General features: G+C 36.6%; 1 protein-coding gene across 1 annotated transcript in view; it reads left to right on the forward strand.

Annotated features, from left to right (window-relative positions):
- Positions 1-18,921, forward strand: part of ANKRD31 (ankyrin repeat domain 31) — a 64,478-nt gene that overhangs the window by 26,993 nt on the left and 18,564 nt on the right. The window contains exons 10-16 of the mRNA XM_054518015.1: positions 5,801-5,986; positions 6,773-6,915; positions 9,517-9,676; positions 10,206-10,288; positions 11,059-11,140; positions 13,242-13,338; positions 16,890-17,937. Coding sequence (XP_054373990.1) covers positions 5,801-5,986; positions 6,773-6,915; positions 9,517-9,676; positions 10,206-10,288; positions 11,059-11,140; positions 13,242-13,338; positions 16,890-17,937 — 1,799 coding nt within the window. The remainder of the gene's footprint in view (positions 1-5,800; positions 5,987-6,772; positions 6,916-9,516; positions 9,677-10,205; positions 10,289-11,058; positions 11,141-13,241; positions 13,339-16,889; positions 17,938-18,921) is intronic.

Genomic DNA, 18,921 nt, shown 5'->3' on the forward strand with positions numbered 1-18,921 from the left:
CAGGATGAGGGAGCTGGTGCTTCATGCGAAGACAAGACTGTGATCAGTCACTTGGGTCGGTGCTTGCATATAGTGCAACAGCTTTTAGCATTAAGAGCTGCATTTTCTCTCTCTGTTTTCTTCCTTTCAACAATGATAACATAATATCTGAAATGTAGGATGTAGTGTGCATAGAGACATCTTTTGGAGCTTTTGAAGTTTTATGTGGTGATGATAACTGTCCTTGTTACTCACAGTTGTACAGTCTATGCATCTTTTGAAATGTTACGGTGTAACAGCATCCATGGTGTATAGTCTTAGATTATGCTTTAAAACATTGAATGATTGATAAAGTTGGTGCTGTAGACATTTAATTATGTAAACCTATTACTATAGATTTGTAACTGATAATTTCAGTAGTTGTGTCAGATGTTGCAATGTGTGCTCTGGTTCTCTCTCCAGTATAAAGTAATCAGAAGGATAATGCTAGATAGTCACTGACCTTTAGACCAGATGGGTTTTGAGATTACCATGAGTTAATTCTGTGAGGTTTTGAAGTTTTGTTTACCCTTCTTTATAATTTCCTGGAATAATTGCAGACAGCCCTGTCAGAAATATGAAACTAGAGCTCTTGTTTATGACCACAAAAGCAAGGCAGTTTTAAAGGCAGATCATTAATTCAAACTCATTCAATTTTCAAAAATAAATACGAGTTTAAAGCACTTCAGTAATATTTATTGTTTTATTTTGCCCATGAAGTTTTTCATTATTTTACACATGTTTCTTAGTTCCTCAAATTCTTGGTACTTCAAAAAAGCAGCACAGAGGAAATCAGTTAATTTCATAGCAACACAGTTATCTTTTAGTATATAATAAAGGAATTTATCAGAAAATGAAGTTAATGATATGGCCTGTTTTGGAGACAGAATCAAATGCAAGTGTACCTCAACATGATAATACTGGAGCATCAAAGGAAATTTTGCTAAACATGAACAAAGCAGAAAAACAAATTCGGTGGAAAACACAGTAATAAAGTTCTCAGAAACTTTTCTCTGAAGGCAGAAAATTAAAAAAAAAAAACAACAAGATTAAAAAAGGCTATTCTTATCGCAGAGGCTACAACGAAGAGTAAAACTATTCAGAAACTACTATCTCATGTCATATGGACCTCAAGAATAGTTCCCTGTACAATCCAAGAAGCTTTAAAGAAAGCATATTTTCCTCATGATGGGCCAAATGAAATGGGCCAGACTATTGCTGTATCTGTTCATAATTGTTGCCTCCCACTTAATGTTGTAGAGAAACTGAGCTGTCAGGTGGTATTGCGACAGGAATGTAATTCAGCAATGGTACAGTGAAAATTCATTTGCAGAGTAAAAGGGCAGTACTGGTGGAAGCTCAGCAACTTCTTTGTAAAAGGGAGGAGATCACTGATCTGTGTTATCTCACACCCATGGTTTCTGGAGACAAAGTGTGTGCCCAACATTCTCAGACTGTTTAGTGGAAAATCCTAGCTCTACAGAGACAGGGCAACTGAGAAGAGTTTTAAAAGATTTAATTCCATTATCAATCTCGTAGAAAGGTCAGACAAGAAATGTAAGACTCTATGCCATTCTGTTAGAAACTAACCCATTTCCTGGTTACAATACCTTATAAATGCTTTTCACCATATTGGCTTTTGCTGCACAATGCTGCTAATACTTCTAACACCAATCACCTATTATTTTACCCCACATGTTCTTGCTACAATGCATCTTTCACAGTCCTAATTCTCCAAAATATCTGGTCTTTTTGCAAGGCCATCATTTGAAACTTGTTTCTAGTTCAATCTCTCTCAACAATGTCATCTCTATTCCATGGCCTTTCTAAGTCAGCACCCCTTATCTCAGAGTTTGCATACAGATGTACAAGACTGTGTAAGCTTTCAGTCAGGTTTTGAGAATTCTTTACAAATCCATTTCTCAAAACTATCTAAGAGCACTTGATTCTCGGTCAATACTGATCTGCTTTGACTTCCTCTCACAATGTATCTGTTTTAAAGTTACAACAGGATGTGACAGGGATTAACACAGTCTCATGCAGAGTAACAGTAGTAATTTGAGTGACAAGAGTCTAAATACAGATATGAGAACACCTTCAGAATAATTTTTTGCAAAACTTGACAAATGAAGTATAATCTGATGTTAATGGAAATAAAACTAATGGATCACCCCCGAGTTTAAAGCTCTCTTTGCCTTTGTTTTGATAGATTTCCTTACAGACAGAGGAGTCAGAACCAGCATATGCAAATCCTCAGGAGACAAGTCGAAAAGCAAAGGCAGCCTCATATTCCAGTAGCAGCAATAAGAAGCTTTCATCTAATCAATCACAATTGAGTCAAGCATCAAAACAGAAAACATCTAAGAAGTCAGGTGAAAAGTTAATACTTTATAAACCAGTGGAGTTTTTTTTCCAAATGTACACGAGGAAGGCTTTTTGAAATGTATGAGAGAAAGTTTGACAAGAAATATATAGCATGTTGAGCAAATACTCTAGTGAATAGCTAAATTGTTCCAGAAATATCTGCGCTCCATTTTAGAGAATGCACATTTTGTTTATGTTACATTCCTCAGTCTTTCAGCATTGTCGTTGACGGGATGCAGGATCATAAGTGAGGACTTAAAGCTTATCTTTACTTAAGTATGTTACATAAACAGCAGTTTAAAATAATATTTTATTGGTCTTTAGTTAACTGTTTTACGTGTCACAGATGAAAGAACAGGCCTCTTCATATATTTGGCACACAAAGATCAACTTATATTTTATAGAATATGATAACATACAGAATATAGCCTCATCAGGCACAAATCTGCATAGACTCTGATTGTACTGGTACCTTTGGGTTAGCTATAGTATAGATAGAAACCTAATTCCATGAGAATAAGGATCTAGCATCCTCTGGTAGTTCTATTTTCTTCTGCCTGCACATGCAGTTTTTTGTTTAGCATTTTCATCCCATGTCTAAGATTTGCATTTATCTTGTAGCCTTATGATCACCATAGAGCCCTGCTCCAGGTCATCTTAACCTCTAAATATTTTCACTTACAGATTTTTTGATAGAGCTGGCACGCATTGTGTACTTTGGTTCTTTCTAGAACAAGAAAACCATGGTACGCAAGACTTACTAAAACCAGAACCTGTAGTTCTGATAGGATCCCTTCCCTCTTAAAACCTTTTTTGCCTTCTATTTGTGCCATTATGATTTTAAAAAGATTTGTTTCAAACATGTGTCTTACATTTTGGTCTTCTCTGGGATAGCATGTCCCAGGCTACTTTTTTCCTCATAAGAGATACTTCAGGTAATATTTTATTTGATAAATTTAATTATTCCCTTCATACCAGGAGAGTGTTGCCATTTCAGAGGTAGTGCAAGAAAGTATAGCCTTTCATACAGTTGAAGGCCATAATAAATTTGAAGTCCAGGACAATGGCATTCAGATTGCTGTAGAAATAAAGTGAAAAATGGGATTATGTTTTCTTAGTTGTGGGGTTTTCAGATTTTTTGCTGTCTTACACTTTTTTGTCATGAACTGGCCTTTTTATCCCATCTGATTGCTTCTTTGTCCCACTGGTCTTCCTTATATTATTCTATTATTGAATAAAAATATTTTCTTCACAATTGACACAGTGTCACTTTCATCTACAGTCAGTCACGTACTAGGCTTCCAACATTTCCATTCTGCTTATACAGAAGGAAGGTACAAACAGCTTGCTTCTTTTCTTATAGTTCTACCTGTGGAAATAATTGCTCATAGACCCATGTGGAGGTATTGAAGGACAATGTCCTTGAAGTTGCTGAGGTATGTCAGCCTAATCCAACCTCATTTCTAGTTACAGTAATCTCTTCATTTTATCTTTGTACTGTGCTGACTGGACTTTGTATTTGCCAAGATCTGGATCTTTCCTTCTCGTGACCCACCTGGCAATGCATCCCACAGAGAACTAGCATTTTGCAATTCACAAACCAATGTCCCATCATGCTTTTGCAAATGTTTCCTAACAGCCGTGAAGCAAACTGTTGTGCATGACAATTTAACTGGAAAACTTTGCAATTATTTCTGTTCACTTGCAGCCAATATTGCTAAGGTTCATTAGCTTAATGGGCTGTTGTGTGCCCTTTTTTTCCTTCAATGTCTGTAAAAAATCCCTAGGACATTCTCCTATGAATCCAAAGGGAAGAAAAGGAAGAATCAGAAAGTGGATGATTGCTTTGGGAGTTCAGAAGCTTTTAGACAAAAGACATTATCTTATGGTAAAGTAGGTCTTAGATTGGATGAGTATTTTAATAATGTGATGGGCTTTGTGTGCTTTAGAATCTCAAGTTTTCACTTAAAAAAGGAGCTCTTGAGTTTTTCTTGTTGCCAATACAGTGTAGGCCAAGCAGTGTCAGTGCAAAAAGGGTTTCCTGAATGCTTTCTCACAGGTTTGGACAGCCTACAGTGAGCTCATTTAAAACCATGATGGGTATATCCTCACTGTATGTCTGTCTCTACTATCACTTCAGTCTGTCTTTCATGTTCTTCCAAATAGTCTTGTATGACAAGCTCCATAGTTTTCTTTAAATGAAACATTGGAAAAGCTAGTTTTCTAGAAGGCAGGAGGTGCCTGAAGAAAGCCAGGTGTCAAGTACAGAAGATGTTTGATACTAATGGATAATGCTGACTGGAAATATTTTAGAAAAGAGCTTGTTTGATGAGATGAGGAAGATGCAGCAACTAATTTTTTCATAGGTATAAAAGGAGAAAAAAAACCATGGATAAGAGTTGCAGAATGCTCACTGAAAACCTTACACTTCTGTGTTCTTTGAATAAATTACAAATTTTCAAGAAATCAGAGAAAGAATATGGTAAACTCTTAAAAAATATCTGGGTAGTATGATAAAAGGAACAGGAGTTTGAAAAAAATTAGCACAGATGATAGAGCTTTGAAAGATTTATATGTCCTGTCTCTTTAGTACCAGTTTGAAGAGAGGGTTATCCTTACTCAATATATATAATAAGTACTTTGTTAATCTTTTTTCTGTTGTATGTCTTAGAATTTGGTAGATTGTTACCTGAAGCTTCAGAATTAGAACCTCTCTGATGACCACGTGATATCATTAAAGTGAATGTTGTTTGCTTTGTGAACTAATAAGGAATAAATCAAGTTTATTTGCAATTATGGGTCCAGTGCACAGGTTTAAATGATAGATTATCTATGCCACTAAACATTACTCAAAGACTTGTAATCTTGTAATCTACTTCCTAAGAAGTAGATTACATCTACTATTAAATCTAAGAAGTTTTTCACACATAGATGTGATTTTTCACAACCTATCTTTTCCCTGATACAGAATTAGCAACTGATAAGGAGTGGTGCAATAAAAAGTCTCCACTTTTATAATTTTTTACATATCTTTATGTGTGTAGTTTATATATTTAGCAGCCTGGTAACTTGAAAGCCATCCATGGAGAAACCTAACATATTCTCTACCTCTATACAGTATAAAATTTCAACCTTGTTACCTTTCTTTTGTCTTCCTAATTTGTTGTACCCTTGTTGAATCATCTAGGTTTTAACTGGAAATTCTTAAGTATAGGATCTGCTTGTCATTTGACCTGTTGCACAGGACCTACCACAGTAGTTTTTAACTTTTTGTTATAGTCACTTGATGTTAGTGAATAATTAAAGCAAGAGTATTTACATTTACAATAATTCAAATAAATTATGAAGTTTAATTTTCTGTTTATACTTAAGCATTCTTTGTGAAAAAAATTCTAATGAACACCCAATATCTGTTTAGAATCTACCAGGGAAGCAGCTGTAATTGTACCTGGTACCTGTAAGAGAGGAGCTGTGAGAAAGATGAAAATTAGGAGAAATGGAAAAGGGGAAACTCAGCTGCATATTGCTGCTAAGAGAGGAGATGTGTCTTTGGTGAAGACTCTAATATCATCTGGAGTTTCTGTCAATGAACAGGACTATGCAGGTTTAAAAATTACTCCCTTATGAGTTTGTTTTATACTACAATTTTACATAATCTGTAGATAGACATGTATATATTGTTTGCATAATTTTAATAAAATTACAATTATTCTTGGCTTAAAATTTTGAGGAAGTCATTAAACAAGTGCAAGCACACTGAATGAACACATAATATTTATGTCAGTATGGAGGTAATGCCGACTGTTTCTCCGAAGGGTCTTTTTACTCTGCTGAAGAGCGTGTTTTCAGAGATGTGTACAGAAGTGAACTTTAAGTTTGGTGGAGCTTATGTGCATCAGTATATGCATGTGTGAAGCACATTCAGACAGGTCTTATTTCTTTAAGAAATGAGGAAAAAAACCAGATGACAAGATTATGTTTTCCTTTTTCCTACCTAAATATATAGCATGTTTCTGTTGTCATAGTCTCATAATGGATACTATTCTATACTATCAAGTCTGGCAGACTTGATATTATAAAATGCTACTGGTATTAGAAATCAGATTATTAATACTGTGCTCCTGAGTTTTTAGAGTTTTTCTACTCCAATTTTGTTTCTTCTATTATTTTTCTACTGCAGTAGAAAAGAAAGCAATGTTTTTCTGCTTAATATTGGATGAGTTTTTCTTTGAAGTAAACTGAATGCACACAAAATCATTTACCTTAGCTTTTCCTGATGATTATTTGTGTAAGATTTATCTTAAATTCAGCAAAATGTAGAGTTACTAATTAGTCACCTTTGTAGATTTTTCCAGATCAGATGTATACTGTGTTATCTTGCTTTTATTAGGTTGGACAGCACTTCATGAAGCCTCTAATGGAGGATTTACTGATGTGATCTTAGAATTACTGAAAGCAGGTGCTGATGTTAACAGCAGAAGTCTCTGTGGTGTTTTACCGATACACGATGCTGTTTCGGGCAATTATTTGGAGGTATATTTTTCTTTTACATAAGATTTCCCAACACAGATTTCCAGCAGAGTGTCAGCAAAGCAAAATCCACATTTCATTGAAGTTACAAACATAATTTTAGTGTAGGTTTGCATTTAGGAAATAAACCAGTATTCTTTAAAGTGATAAAAATCAGAGAAAAATATTCTTCAGTAGTGACAGTTGAAATTGTACAGTTAGTTGACTTCTTTAATACAACAGACAAATCATAAAAATTCAGAAACTCCCTGTGGTTCTTTGTCAGGTTTGGGCTTCTTAAAAACAGTATTAAAGTTGAACATTCTCAATTTATCGATAGTTCAGTGCTGCCGCAGATGGGAGTGATGCACTTCACACTTAAGAGAGAACAAATGATATGCTTAGTGATATAAAACAGTGAGTTAACAAAGTTCACTGATAAATGGGACAGTTGTTTAACACAATTCTATTGTTTACTGCATAGAGAACAGGGTCCCAACTGTAAGGAGGGACCCTCCTGTTGAGTCATGATGTTCAGAAAGGATCCCCTTGCTTTCTAAACTCCTTCTCAGATGGCTAGATCCAGACTTCATTCCAGACTCAGTCAGCAGTTTATGTCTAGAGGACTGTATGTTCACAATCAATCCTTTCTATCACTTAGCTAAGATTTCAAAGTTTAGCATCAATTATGGAGAATCTGTTGTGACAGGAATTTCTGTGCCTCAAGGAGTAATGCTGAGATGTGTCCCTATACTCAAAGGGAGATCCTGGTGTGCAGCCCATTACTGTGTGAGAAAGCTCAAGGGGCCCTGGGCTGGGCACTATTTATGAAGTAAGGTGATTGACTCACAGTCATATTTCCATACCAATAAGATGCCTGGGTCACTGTTGACAGTGCCCTTTTTCCCCTGCAAAGTGTGGAGTAGGCTGGATGCATCTATTACCAGTGCTCCTGGTGGTTGTGGCTTAAGCAGGAGAGGAGAATAGCACGTAGCCATAATGGCCTCCGTCATTGATGGGACATCTTTTCACTAGCTTAGCTTGCCCAAAGCCCTGTCCTACCAAATTTTAAACATTTCTTGAGATGGGGTAACCACAACTTCTGTGGGCAATCTGTTTCAGTGTCTCACTACCTTAATTGTAAAAAAAAATTATTTTTGTAAAAAAAAGATTTTGGTCTTTCTTTTTAAAAATAAACAATTTTTTATTAACTGGTTCCTTCCAACCCAAACCATTCTGTGGTGCTGTAAAACAGACTGTTTTGGGTTAGAATGGACCTGCAGTGATCATCTAGTCCAGCTGCCTGATCCCTTTGGAGCCAACCAGAAGTTAAATCATATTAACATTGTCCAAATGTTCCTTAAACATTGACAGCCTTGGGTCATTGACCACGTCTCAGGCAAACTCCTCTAGCACAGCTTAGACTCATTCCCACTTATCTGTTGCTAGATCCCAGGGGGAGAAGATGTGTATCTCCCTCCTCACTTCCATGCTCAGGAAGCTGCAGAGAGCAGTGAGGTCACTGAGCCTCCTTTTGTCCAAACTAGACAAGCCCAAAGCCCTTAGTGGCTCACCACAGAATACGTCTCTCAGCACTTTCAACAGCTTTGTTGCCCTCTGGACACATTCAAAGACCTTCACATTCTTCTTGACTTGTGGTACCCAGCACTGCACAGAAATAAATAAAATGTTCTTTTGACAGAGTGAGTTCTGGGGAACTAAGTGTAAAGGTGACGCCAAATTGGCTCAAACATACTACTTCTAATTCTGTCAGGACAATTCATGTTTCATCACATTTATCTTTTTCTGTGAGCAAGGGTAAAACAAAGGGGATGATTTCACAGGCTTGGGGCCAAACTATCAGTCGGATTCTTGCAAAGGTATAAGTGTATTATTCAGTATTTTGGGGGAAAACCAACAAGAGAACATCCTGAACTTTGAGTCAGCATTCTTGTTCTGATGCATTTTTCTACTTAACTGCACTCTGAGTGTAAGAAATAAGAAGAAATGCTAAAGCTGAAAAGTCATACGTATGAAAATTCTTTTACCATCCAAGGTCTGACCTCATCAGTACTTTCACATGATTTGAATTTAGGGGGTAAATGATTCCACTGATACCACTAATCTGATTTCCACATTCTGCGATTAAGCAAACTTCAAGTTTTTTGGAATTAGGAAAAAAAAATATCAGTGCATGAAACCGAAACCAATTTTAAAGAAAGAAATGCACTTCTATTCTGCACTTTGGTCTTAATGCAATTGACCAGCTCCTCTTAATTCAGATACATGGTGTTGTGTAATTGTTCTGAATTACCATAAAATCATAAAAATTAGTACTATAAAAATTACATGTTTTGTGAAAATTTGTGAGTTATTTGTGTATTTTAATGGAAAAATGTAAGAAATGTAAGATAGAAATCTGTGTTGACAATAGCCAATTATTTGGGATTTTTTAATTTGGATTGCAAGTATAATGATTGTAGAGTATCTTATTTATGTATATACTCTCTAGAGTATCTAGAGAACCTCTACTATTTGTGATGGATGTTAGATATAACACATGTAGTTGTATACTAAGTCCACAACAAGAATTACCACTGTACAAATAACAAAAATGTATAATAGGCAGCCAGGATTCTGCTGCAGCATGGAGCAAATCCCAATGAGAGGGATGGTTCAGGAGAAAGTGCTTTGAATCAAGCTTGTGATGCAGAAATGAAAGAACTGTTGAAGACGTATGGTGCTACAGACTCTGTACTTCCTGTTCAAATTGTTGAAGTTACTGGTATGTAATATAAATCATAGGATTACTCTGTAGTCTTAAGGAAAAATCATACATTCAAGTAGTTTGACACAGATTTTAATTCCATTAACTATTGAATGATATTTATTTATTTATTTGTGGAAAATAGCATGTGTGGGTGGGTTTTGTTTTTTCTGAGAGAATGAGGAAAAGAACATATTTGGATACTCGAATTTTTGTTATTGTCTGTATTTAAAAAGAAAAAAAAAAGAAAAGAACATATTTGGAAGAAGAACATATTTGGATACTCAGTTTTTTGTTATTATCTGTATTTCCCTTCACAGGAAGGGAAATGACTAGTTTTGAAAGTGGTAGCTTTCATTTCTTTATGCTACCTAAATTTGATCTCTTTTGCATATACAAGAGAGTTTTGATTAGTTGATCTGCCATTGCATCTTTTTAACCTATATTAGTGTGCTAACTGCCTGCCATGGCATCTTTTTAACTGATATTATTATGGTGCTCCTGCAAATTACTTTTAAATTTTATTTATTTTTTCTTAATTGTGGAGAGGAAAGATCAAAACATCATTGTTATGACTGCTACAAAAATGATGATGCAGCTTTGGAGACACAACATGAGAAATACAGTGTGGTAAGTACAGATTACAGTTTTGTTAAACTGCTCTGTGGTGTACAACTGCATAGTGACATTTGATGACTGCAAAATATATAAATATAATAAATAATCCATTGAAATGTATGTAAAAACAGCATCATGCAGAGCGTTATAGAAGATAAGTTGTGATTTACATAGATGAGTATGTTTATAATCACCTCCTCTGTTCATAATTCCTGTGCATTTAAATTTATTGTGGAAACAGTAGTCAATACTGACACATTTCTTATTGCTTATAAAAATAGGAAAAAAGGTTGTGAGATCTGAAGCTTTTAATCACATTTTCAGAATGGTTCTTTTTGAAACAGTAATGAATTGCCATCATGATGATGAAGATACTTAGATATTGTTTATATTACCACAAAACAACAAGGAAGATTTTTGCACAAGTTGTTAGCTTTTCCTGGTGTCTGCAACCTATGCCTACATTGTCTAGATGATGCTGTCATGGTGAAATTCACTGTCCAATCTTTGCTGTGCACTCAGAGGTTTCTGGAGGACTCTGAGCATCAACTAGTTTGAATGCCACAGCAAACCCAGGCTGCGACAGCCCCTTGCAGAGCATGTTCTTGTCACTGTGTACCTCTGTCCTACCAGTGCCCCACTGCCTTTACACAGTAATCCCCAAACTGGAATTACTTGAGTCTACAATACCTAAACTGCAGGCCAGGTGTCATGGCCTGTTTTGTATAGTGCTCTATATACTTGGCTCTACTTCTTATGGTAATTTCTGTGTTTGTTAACAGGAGTCTGTTGCTGCCATACAGGATACAGAAAAGAAGCAGGAAGAACTGTTGCTGTTTGAGTTGAGAACTTCAAAAGATGCAGGTAGATAAATTGAAGTGTTTCACCTATTTTTAGTGGATAAATATCTTTGGCAATATAACTGTTTTTAAAACATTATTGCACATAATATATTTGAATCTCCTCTGGAAAATAAAGCTTCAGAGAATAAGATTTTAATAATGGAATGGGCACTCAGGAATGGGCACTTCCCAAAGTACTTTCTGTTACACAGGAATGAATATTATGACAGAAAAGGAAGGCATGTCACTTGGAGGCATGTGTCTCAATTCATCCTAATTCTATAAAAAGGGATCATTAGATAAGAATGCATACTTCTGGCAGCATTATTTAATTATGAGCACATGAGCCCCTGCACGACCAAGGACAGCTATGTCTGTAGGTAAAGTAGCAGATGCAGCATTTTTATTCTGATGTGGCTAGACTTCCAGGAGCCTAAAGTAATTTATGAGAGATAAAAAGAGAATTCTTTACAGCAGACAGTGTGAATGATGGGCAGTTTAAGAGATGCTGATGCCCAGAGGTGTAATTTGTCTTAGGCTATCAAATCTCAGTTCAGATTAATCTCAAGACTTTACTAAGTGACAGTGACTTCTTAGGTGATCATGATGCTGCTGCTGTGTATCTGTTGAAGTCTATTGTATCCATGCCTTGATGCTTCAAGAGGCATAGCTTCCTGGCAGAATGCCTTTGACCAAGGTCTCTCTCCCCAGCTGCCCTCACCCAGGGGTGTGGCAAGGCTGTTTAATTGGAGCATCTCGTACTCATGAAATAGTTTTGCTTGCTGACAGAAAGAAAGGGTTTGTTTTTAAATTTATATTCCTAAATACAGGCTAAAGCTTTCAAATGGTATTTACAAGTAAATTTATCCCTTTAAAAATAAATGTGAAATATGGAATTATATGGATTGCTTCCAACTCAGATTTATGGGGTATGGTTAATTAGAATAGGTGTTTTCTTGAAAAATGTTAGACAGATAAGTAGATGATGCAACAGACAGACACCTGTGCACAGACATCAGTGCAATTTCATGAATGAGCAAAAAGAACTATCAGACTTCTCCTTTTCAGGGGTAATCAGACTTCTCTTGTTCAGGGGTTGAGAGAAATTAACATGGTGATCTGTTACCACTACTGACAAAAGCATTAGTAATGTAGCATCTCTTAAACTAAGTCATAGTCATTACTATTGAAGAGGCACAAGATTGAACTAAGACAAAAGAGGGTGGACTAAAATCTCGAGGTATTTCCATGCAGTGAAATCTACTATAAATAACAAATACAAAATTTCTATTAAACTACCTTAATAAAAGCAATATTTTCATATTACTAACTAGGCAAATACTGGTAGGTATTGTGAAAAATGTTTGGGGAAACATTTTACAAATTCCAATTTAGTATTGTAATTTCTCATTTTTTCCTGATTATGTAAAGCTTGTATTGACTTTTAGAGTTTCAGGAATTAGGTTACAATTTTAGCAAATTATCCCAGTGGTATCCACTGGTTGTGACTTCTAACCCTCATTTATATGTCTATGAGATAGGGTGTATAAAGAAGCATCTATAATTGCTCTTCTTTATAATTTAACTTTATAATATGAGTTAGAAACTATGTAAAACTGGGACAGATATGCTTTTACCTTTGTATGCAACTTGAAACAGTCTAGGTTCATTAAGCTATTTCATAATACTTCAAATGAAAGGTTTAGGCACCTTGTACGATTGTGTAACTTCTGCAGGTAGCCTCAGTATAATTGCCATGTTATGTTGCTACTTGCAACACAAAGAGCTTGAAAATTTTCAGGGCTTATCATCCATAGGGCAGTTCTTTAATTAATTCCTTTTTCTCTTAATAATTTCCTAAACAAGGTACTTGCACTTCAGATTTTTCTAGTACTTCTGCTAATTTTTTAAAGTTAAACTTGTATTTAATTATTTCTATAAGAATTTCATTAAAAGTGCTCCAATTGTTAGGAGCTACCAGCATGCATTACAGTATAACATAGTGCTCTAGCAGTGTCTTTATACTTTTGCTGTGTATTTGCCATACTGAAAATGCTATTAGTGGAATTATTTCCTGCTTCTTATCACCATCATAATTTTGATTATTTCAAAATATTGAACAGATGTGTATATCCAAAGGCTGTCTCAGATACAAGACACTTTGAATGAAATACTTGCAAACCAGAAAACAGAGAGGGATACCCTTGCTAAAAAATACAGGTAAGTAGAATACAAGGATTGTATTCATAGAAAGCTATTCTTTGCAGTAGTAGTGATAGAAGTTGTTAGGAGCATATAGTGGCAGAAAAGTACATCTATGTGGTTTTCATTCAGATTTTCTGGAAGCATGATCAGTATTGGCTTCAGTTACCTCAGTTACATGAAAGAAGAACTTCAGGATTTAGCTAATGCATAATAATTGGTTGCTGTACTCACAGTGAGCATTAAAATTAGGTAGTGAATGATACAGAATGATTGGAAAAACACAGACTCACAGAATATGCTGAGTTGGAAGTGACTTACAGCGATCATCGAGTCTAGCTCCTAGCCTGCACAGCATTATCCCACCATGTGCCTGGGAGCAATGTCCAAACATTTCTGTCAGGCTTGATGCTGTGACCACTGCCCTGGAGAGCCTGTTCCAGTGCCCACCTACTCGCTGTGTGATGCACCTTTCCCTCATGATGCTCCTTTGGAAACTCTCTAGCCTTACATGAGGCTATTGTGGCACCCAGAGCTGCCCCCAGCACTCGAGGTGAGGCTGCCCCAGTGCAGAGCACAGCAGGACAATCCCCTCCCTTGCCTGGCTGATGCCCCCAGGACACGGGTGGCCCTCCTGGCTGCCAGGGCACTGCTGCCCATGTTCAACGTGCTATCAACCAGGACCCACTGGTCCCTTTTCATGTTGCTGCTTCCCAGCATCTCATTTCCCATTCTGTCCATACATCCAGGATTGCCCCATCCCAGGTGCAGAATTCATCACTTTCCTTATTGAACCTCACATGGTTGGTGATTGCCTAGTTCTCTGATTTGTTGAGGTCCCTCTGCAGGGCCCTCCGTGCTCTCAAGGGCATCAACAGCTCCACCCAGTTTTGTATTGTTAGCATACTTGCTTAGTATCCCTTCCAGTTCTGCATCCAACTTATTAGTGAAGGTGAAGATGTTTAAGAGCACAGAACCCTGTGACAGGACACCAGCCTGATGTCATCCCATTCACTAGAACCCTCTGAGCCTGACCTGTGAGTCAGTTGCTCACCCATTGTGTGATGTGTTTATCTGGACATTTTGTCCAGAAGGATCCTGTGAGAGATGGTACCAAAAGTTTTACTGAAATCCCAGAAGATTACATCACTTGGTTTCCCTTGATCGGCTAGGTGGGTTAACTTGTTTTAAAAGGAAATCAGGTTTCATAAGCAGGACTTTTCTCCTCATGGAACCATGATACCTAAGCAGAAATTAGGAAATGGGGGTATTGAGCAATTACATTTATTTTGCAGTATCATGGAGGAAAGTAATAGCAACTCAAGACACTACTTGGAGTGTCCCTGACTCTGATTTGTTTCTTCAGCACTCCTAGGTTAGTAGTGTTCAGCCAATGGCCAACAAGAGCCATTTAAAGAAACGGCTTGAAGCATGCTTGCAGACATTCAATTTTTGTGAGAACAATTAAAATGTCAGGTAAAATTGCTCATCTTAGTGTGAGCACGGACTGTGTGAATTAGGAACTTCATGATGCTAGCTCTCGCAAGGCCCCTTTTTGCTTCCTTCTGAGAAGTACTCAAGGTTGGTCATATGGTGAATGCTCACCTAACAATGTAGCATCCTATTCAACAGATGCTTCTAGGCCAGCTGATGAGGATGCTTCTTGCTTTTGTGGGCAGGATTTGGTTGGTCATGTAAAAGCAGCAGCATAAAACTTTCAGATAATCCCATGGCAAAATATAAAGGGTGGTTGAGCAAAGAGACTGAAATATTTCTGTCACAAGCCATTTTGCCAGATATAAAATGTAAGATACACATATTACACAGATAATTTTTTTAAAAAGGATTTTATGAGGAGTTGGAGTTCCAAATCATCCTTGTGGGCAAAATAGTGACTGAGTTAAGAAACAAGGATGGTAAAATTAATAGCTACACAAACTTCTCTGTTTTCTAGTATTGAGATTGAGTCTGTGCTCCAGAGTGACGTAATAAATGTTTCTGGGTATTGCAGATATCCTGCAGCTAATATAACAGCCATCTATCATTAGTAATGAGCTGTATTCCAAATCACATTATATTTGCTTTTTATTATTTTTATAGTCAACATCTTATTTTTAATGAATTGGCTTATAACTTTTGTCACACAAGCCATAGAAGATCAGGAGGCATCATCACATTTTCTATCTTCCAGTTGTTCAGTTAGTTGGCCCAGAGAGAGATACTACTTATATTGTTCCTTTTCTGTACTTAGATATAGGTGCTAGCATCTTTTCTACTAAGATATATCTTTTACCTGAGAAAAATTAACAAAAAAGAAGTATTATATTTGTTAGTGACTGTAAGTTACTTTGTCATTTTAGTCACATTCTCTTTGCCTCTTCAGTTGCATCTTCTGTACTTGTATAGCAATAAAGCAATAAAACTTCCCAGAGCAAAAACTGCTAGAAAAGTGTGTGGGAGCCTCACTGCCCTGTGTAAAGGCCCACAGTTGTCATGGATTACTCAATGATTGACTATATGCTAATATGTTGATGGTATGGGTATTCCAAGCACATGATATACCAAGCAGTATCGCAGTACAGACAACAATACTGTCAAGCTGTGTTTTTTCTGTCCTTGTTCTGAGACGTCTAGTCTTAGTGTACCTTTGTTCTGATCCCTTCAACAGTCTCTTTTGAGACTGGTATGGTGTTACCTGCCATGGCATCTCTGCAGTGGGTGGCCTTAAAAGCATGTAGTTCCATTTCCCACAACTTGGGTTACTTCTCTATCTTCCCAAAATGGTGCTTGAGTCATAGTTATGCCACTTGTCTCATGAAGAAGAATTAGGAGAAAATAGTGTTATGCTGAGTTGATGGCTCTTGTACTAAAGAAAGTGGGGTAAATAAAGAATTCCCTTCCAGCAGAGAGGAGGTAAAGTGCCCCAGGGAAGGGGTCTCATAGGAGGGAGGCTCAGTCTGGGAGCAGGGTCTGATGAAGGTACAGCATTCCCAGATTACACAGGCAACATCCTAAACTGTGCTGTCCTCTTAAAGGTCATGTGGCATTATTACATTGGTAGCTTTATGAAATGTTTTGTTGTGTATGCCATAAAAAAATCCTTATAGTATCATCCTTCAGGAGCTCATCCTGAACTCATTTTAAAAGACTCCAAAGTAGACTTCTGGGACATGGGATTCAATGTGCTACTATGATTTGTGGTAATAACAGAGCAGTTGGTGATATACTACAGTCATAGTTTTGGTTCTTTGAATTAAAGGTGGTATAGAAGTATAAATTCTGTGAATTAAGGAGTGGTATAGGCAAGACTATTTCCGAAGTTTTGATGATTAACATTCTAATTCTATGGGATTCCCACCTGCATCTTAATTCTTGGGATTCTGCACTTCATTGTTCATAAACCTGGAATTTTAACATTAAACTTCATACATGATAAAAATATTGTTCAAATTTTAAATGTTGGCAGATTTTAAATGTTGAAACGTATTCTTGTTCTTTGTTATGTCTATTAACTGTTTTAATTTTGTATCTATAGTAACTACAATGTCTTTATTTTTTATTTTTTATAGGGCCTCAGTGGAATCATTTAAAAAAGGTGCACTAAGGGAACAATTAGTTAACCTTGCTTCTAGTCAAAAGAGCTTGTTGACTGTTGCCCAAAACCAGGAAAAATTAGTGCAGAAATTAAAAAATTACAGAAAAACAAAGAAAATGTTCAATTCATCATCAGAGAAGCAAATCTCATTTCATGGAAGTGATACAATTCAAAGTTTAACTGCTAATGAAATAATGTGTCCTAATACAGTAACATTTAGTATGGGGCTTGGTGCCAGCAGGCCTAATGGAAACAGAGTAGAAGCACATGTCTCTTTAGAAAATAGATTTTCAGCTCAGGAATGCATCCAGCATCCACACATCTGCTTGGATGAAACAGGAGCAAATAAAGAAGCAATTAGAAGCAAGGAGGCTTCTGATCATGCTTTGGCATCTGGAAACAGAGTAAGAGAATATGCCTTTGACAACATGTCAAAGCTGACTAATGCTGCAGAAGTGATGACATTGTCTTCAGAACCTACTATTTCCACTGCTAAAATAAAGTGCTCACAGCCAGAAGACATTGATTGTGTAGCAATTGTAGGACAAAGAAACAGGTCTTTAAATCTCACTTCAATGACCAACACATTAAATATTGTAGAACCCCAAAGCACTGTTGTCGGTAAGAAAGTCTATCAGACAACCTGTCACTGCAAGCAGGTTCTTTCACATGAGGATCTGCACAGATATGTGAATAAGAAAGAAGCTTTCCAGCAGCAACAGCAGCCGCAGCAAGAAACTTTATTAGCATCTACCAAGAGCTTCTCTAATACTTTGCAGCAAATGGTCTTTCAGAGTAGTGAGAATTCATTTAATGCCAACCTGATGCTTACTAATATTTCCTCAAATACAGACTCTCCAGCAAATATCAGTGAGAAATCTTCACAGAGTTATGGTAATCAGGAATGGGAAAAAAACCAAGTGAGATATGGATGGAAGAGTAAGAAAAAAAATCAGTTGATAGATCTGCTTGAATTGGGAAGAATAAAGCCCGGAGAAAATGTTTTAGAATTCAAACTGCAGGTAATTGTTGAGAAATTATATTAGTAATAATATTAATATTAGCGGATAATAAAAATGCCCCCCACACTAAAACAGGAAAAAGCAGTTCTCATGGTTTCATCTGCTTCTTCAGCACTGACTAGTGAGTATTTTTATTCATTGGTTATAGATAACTGTTCATGAGTTTAAAAGGAAAATTATATGGATGAAGTCTTCTGTCAGCCCATAATTTTAAGACCCAGAATATTGCATAAGTAAAATTTGTGTTTAACTTTGCGTTACCAGTTTGCTAATATTTCTTATTGCTAGAACCAGAGTGGAATCTTTGGCTGATCTACATTGATTTTCATGAAAATCTACATGATTTTCATACTGGAAGGAGCAGGAATGTGATTGTTGTTATGACTTAATGTAATTCTTGGAAACAACTGTCAAGTCCCTCAAATAAAAAATGTGACATTTGGATTTTGTAGTGCTGTGATAGGCATGAACACATGCAAAATTCCTTGCTTACATGCTTGCTGATTCTGTAAGCATACAGTATGGTATGAACCATGTTTAAAAAAAAAAGAAACCTCTCTTTTTTAATACAAAAGCATTTCCCGTCCCTCCAAATAAAGAGCAGATTTTCACAACAGCTACTAGGGACCTGGCTTAGTATTGAGCATATGAGGGAATCATTGACTGAATTCTGAGATGTGAGCTAGTGTCATGATTTGACACTGGCCAAATGCCAGACATCCACAAAAGTCACTCACTTGCCCTCTCCTGCCACAGCTGGGCAAAGGAGAGAGAAAAATTCAGTGAAGGCTTCATGAGTTGAAATAAGGACCACTCCAAGGGCAAAACAGGCTCAGCTTAGATGTACAAAGAGAATTTATTGCTAACAAAATCAGAGGAGGATAATGAGAAGTAAAAATAAGCCCTTAAAAAACACCTTTTTTCCCCAACCCCCACTTGCTTCCTATTGACAGTACAGGGAGACTGAATTTTGGTGGGAATTTT

Source organism: Molothrus ater, chromosome Z, assembly GCF_012460135.2.
Source record: "Molothrus ater isolate BHLD 08-10-18 breed brown headed cowbird chromosome Z, BPBGC_Mater_1.1, whole genome shotgun sequence".
NCBI classification, from domain to species: Eukaryota; Metazoa; Chordata; class Aves; order Passeriformes; family Icteridae; genus Molothrus; species Molothrus ater.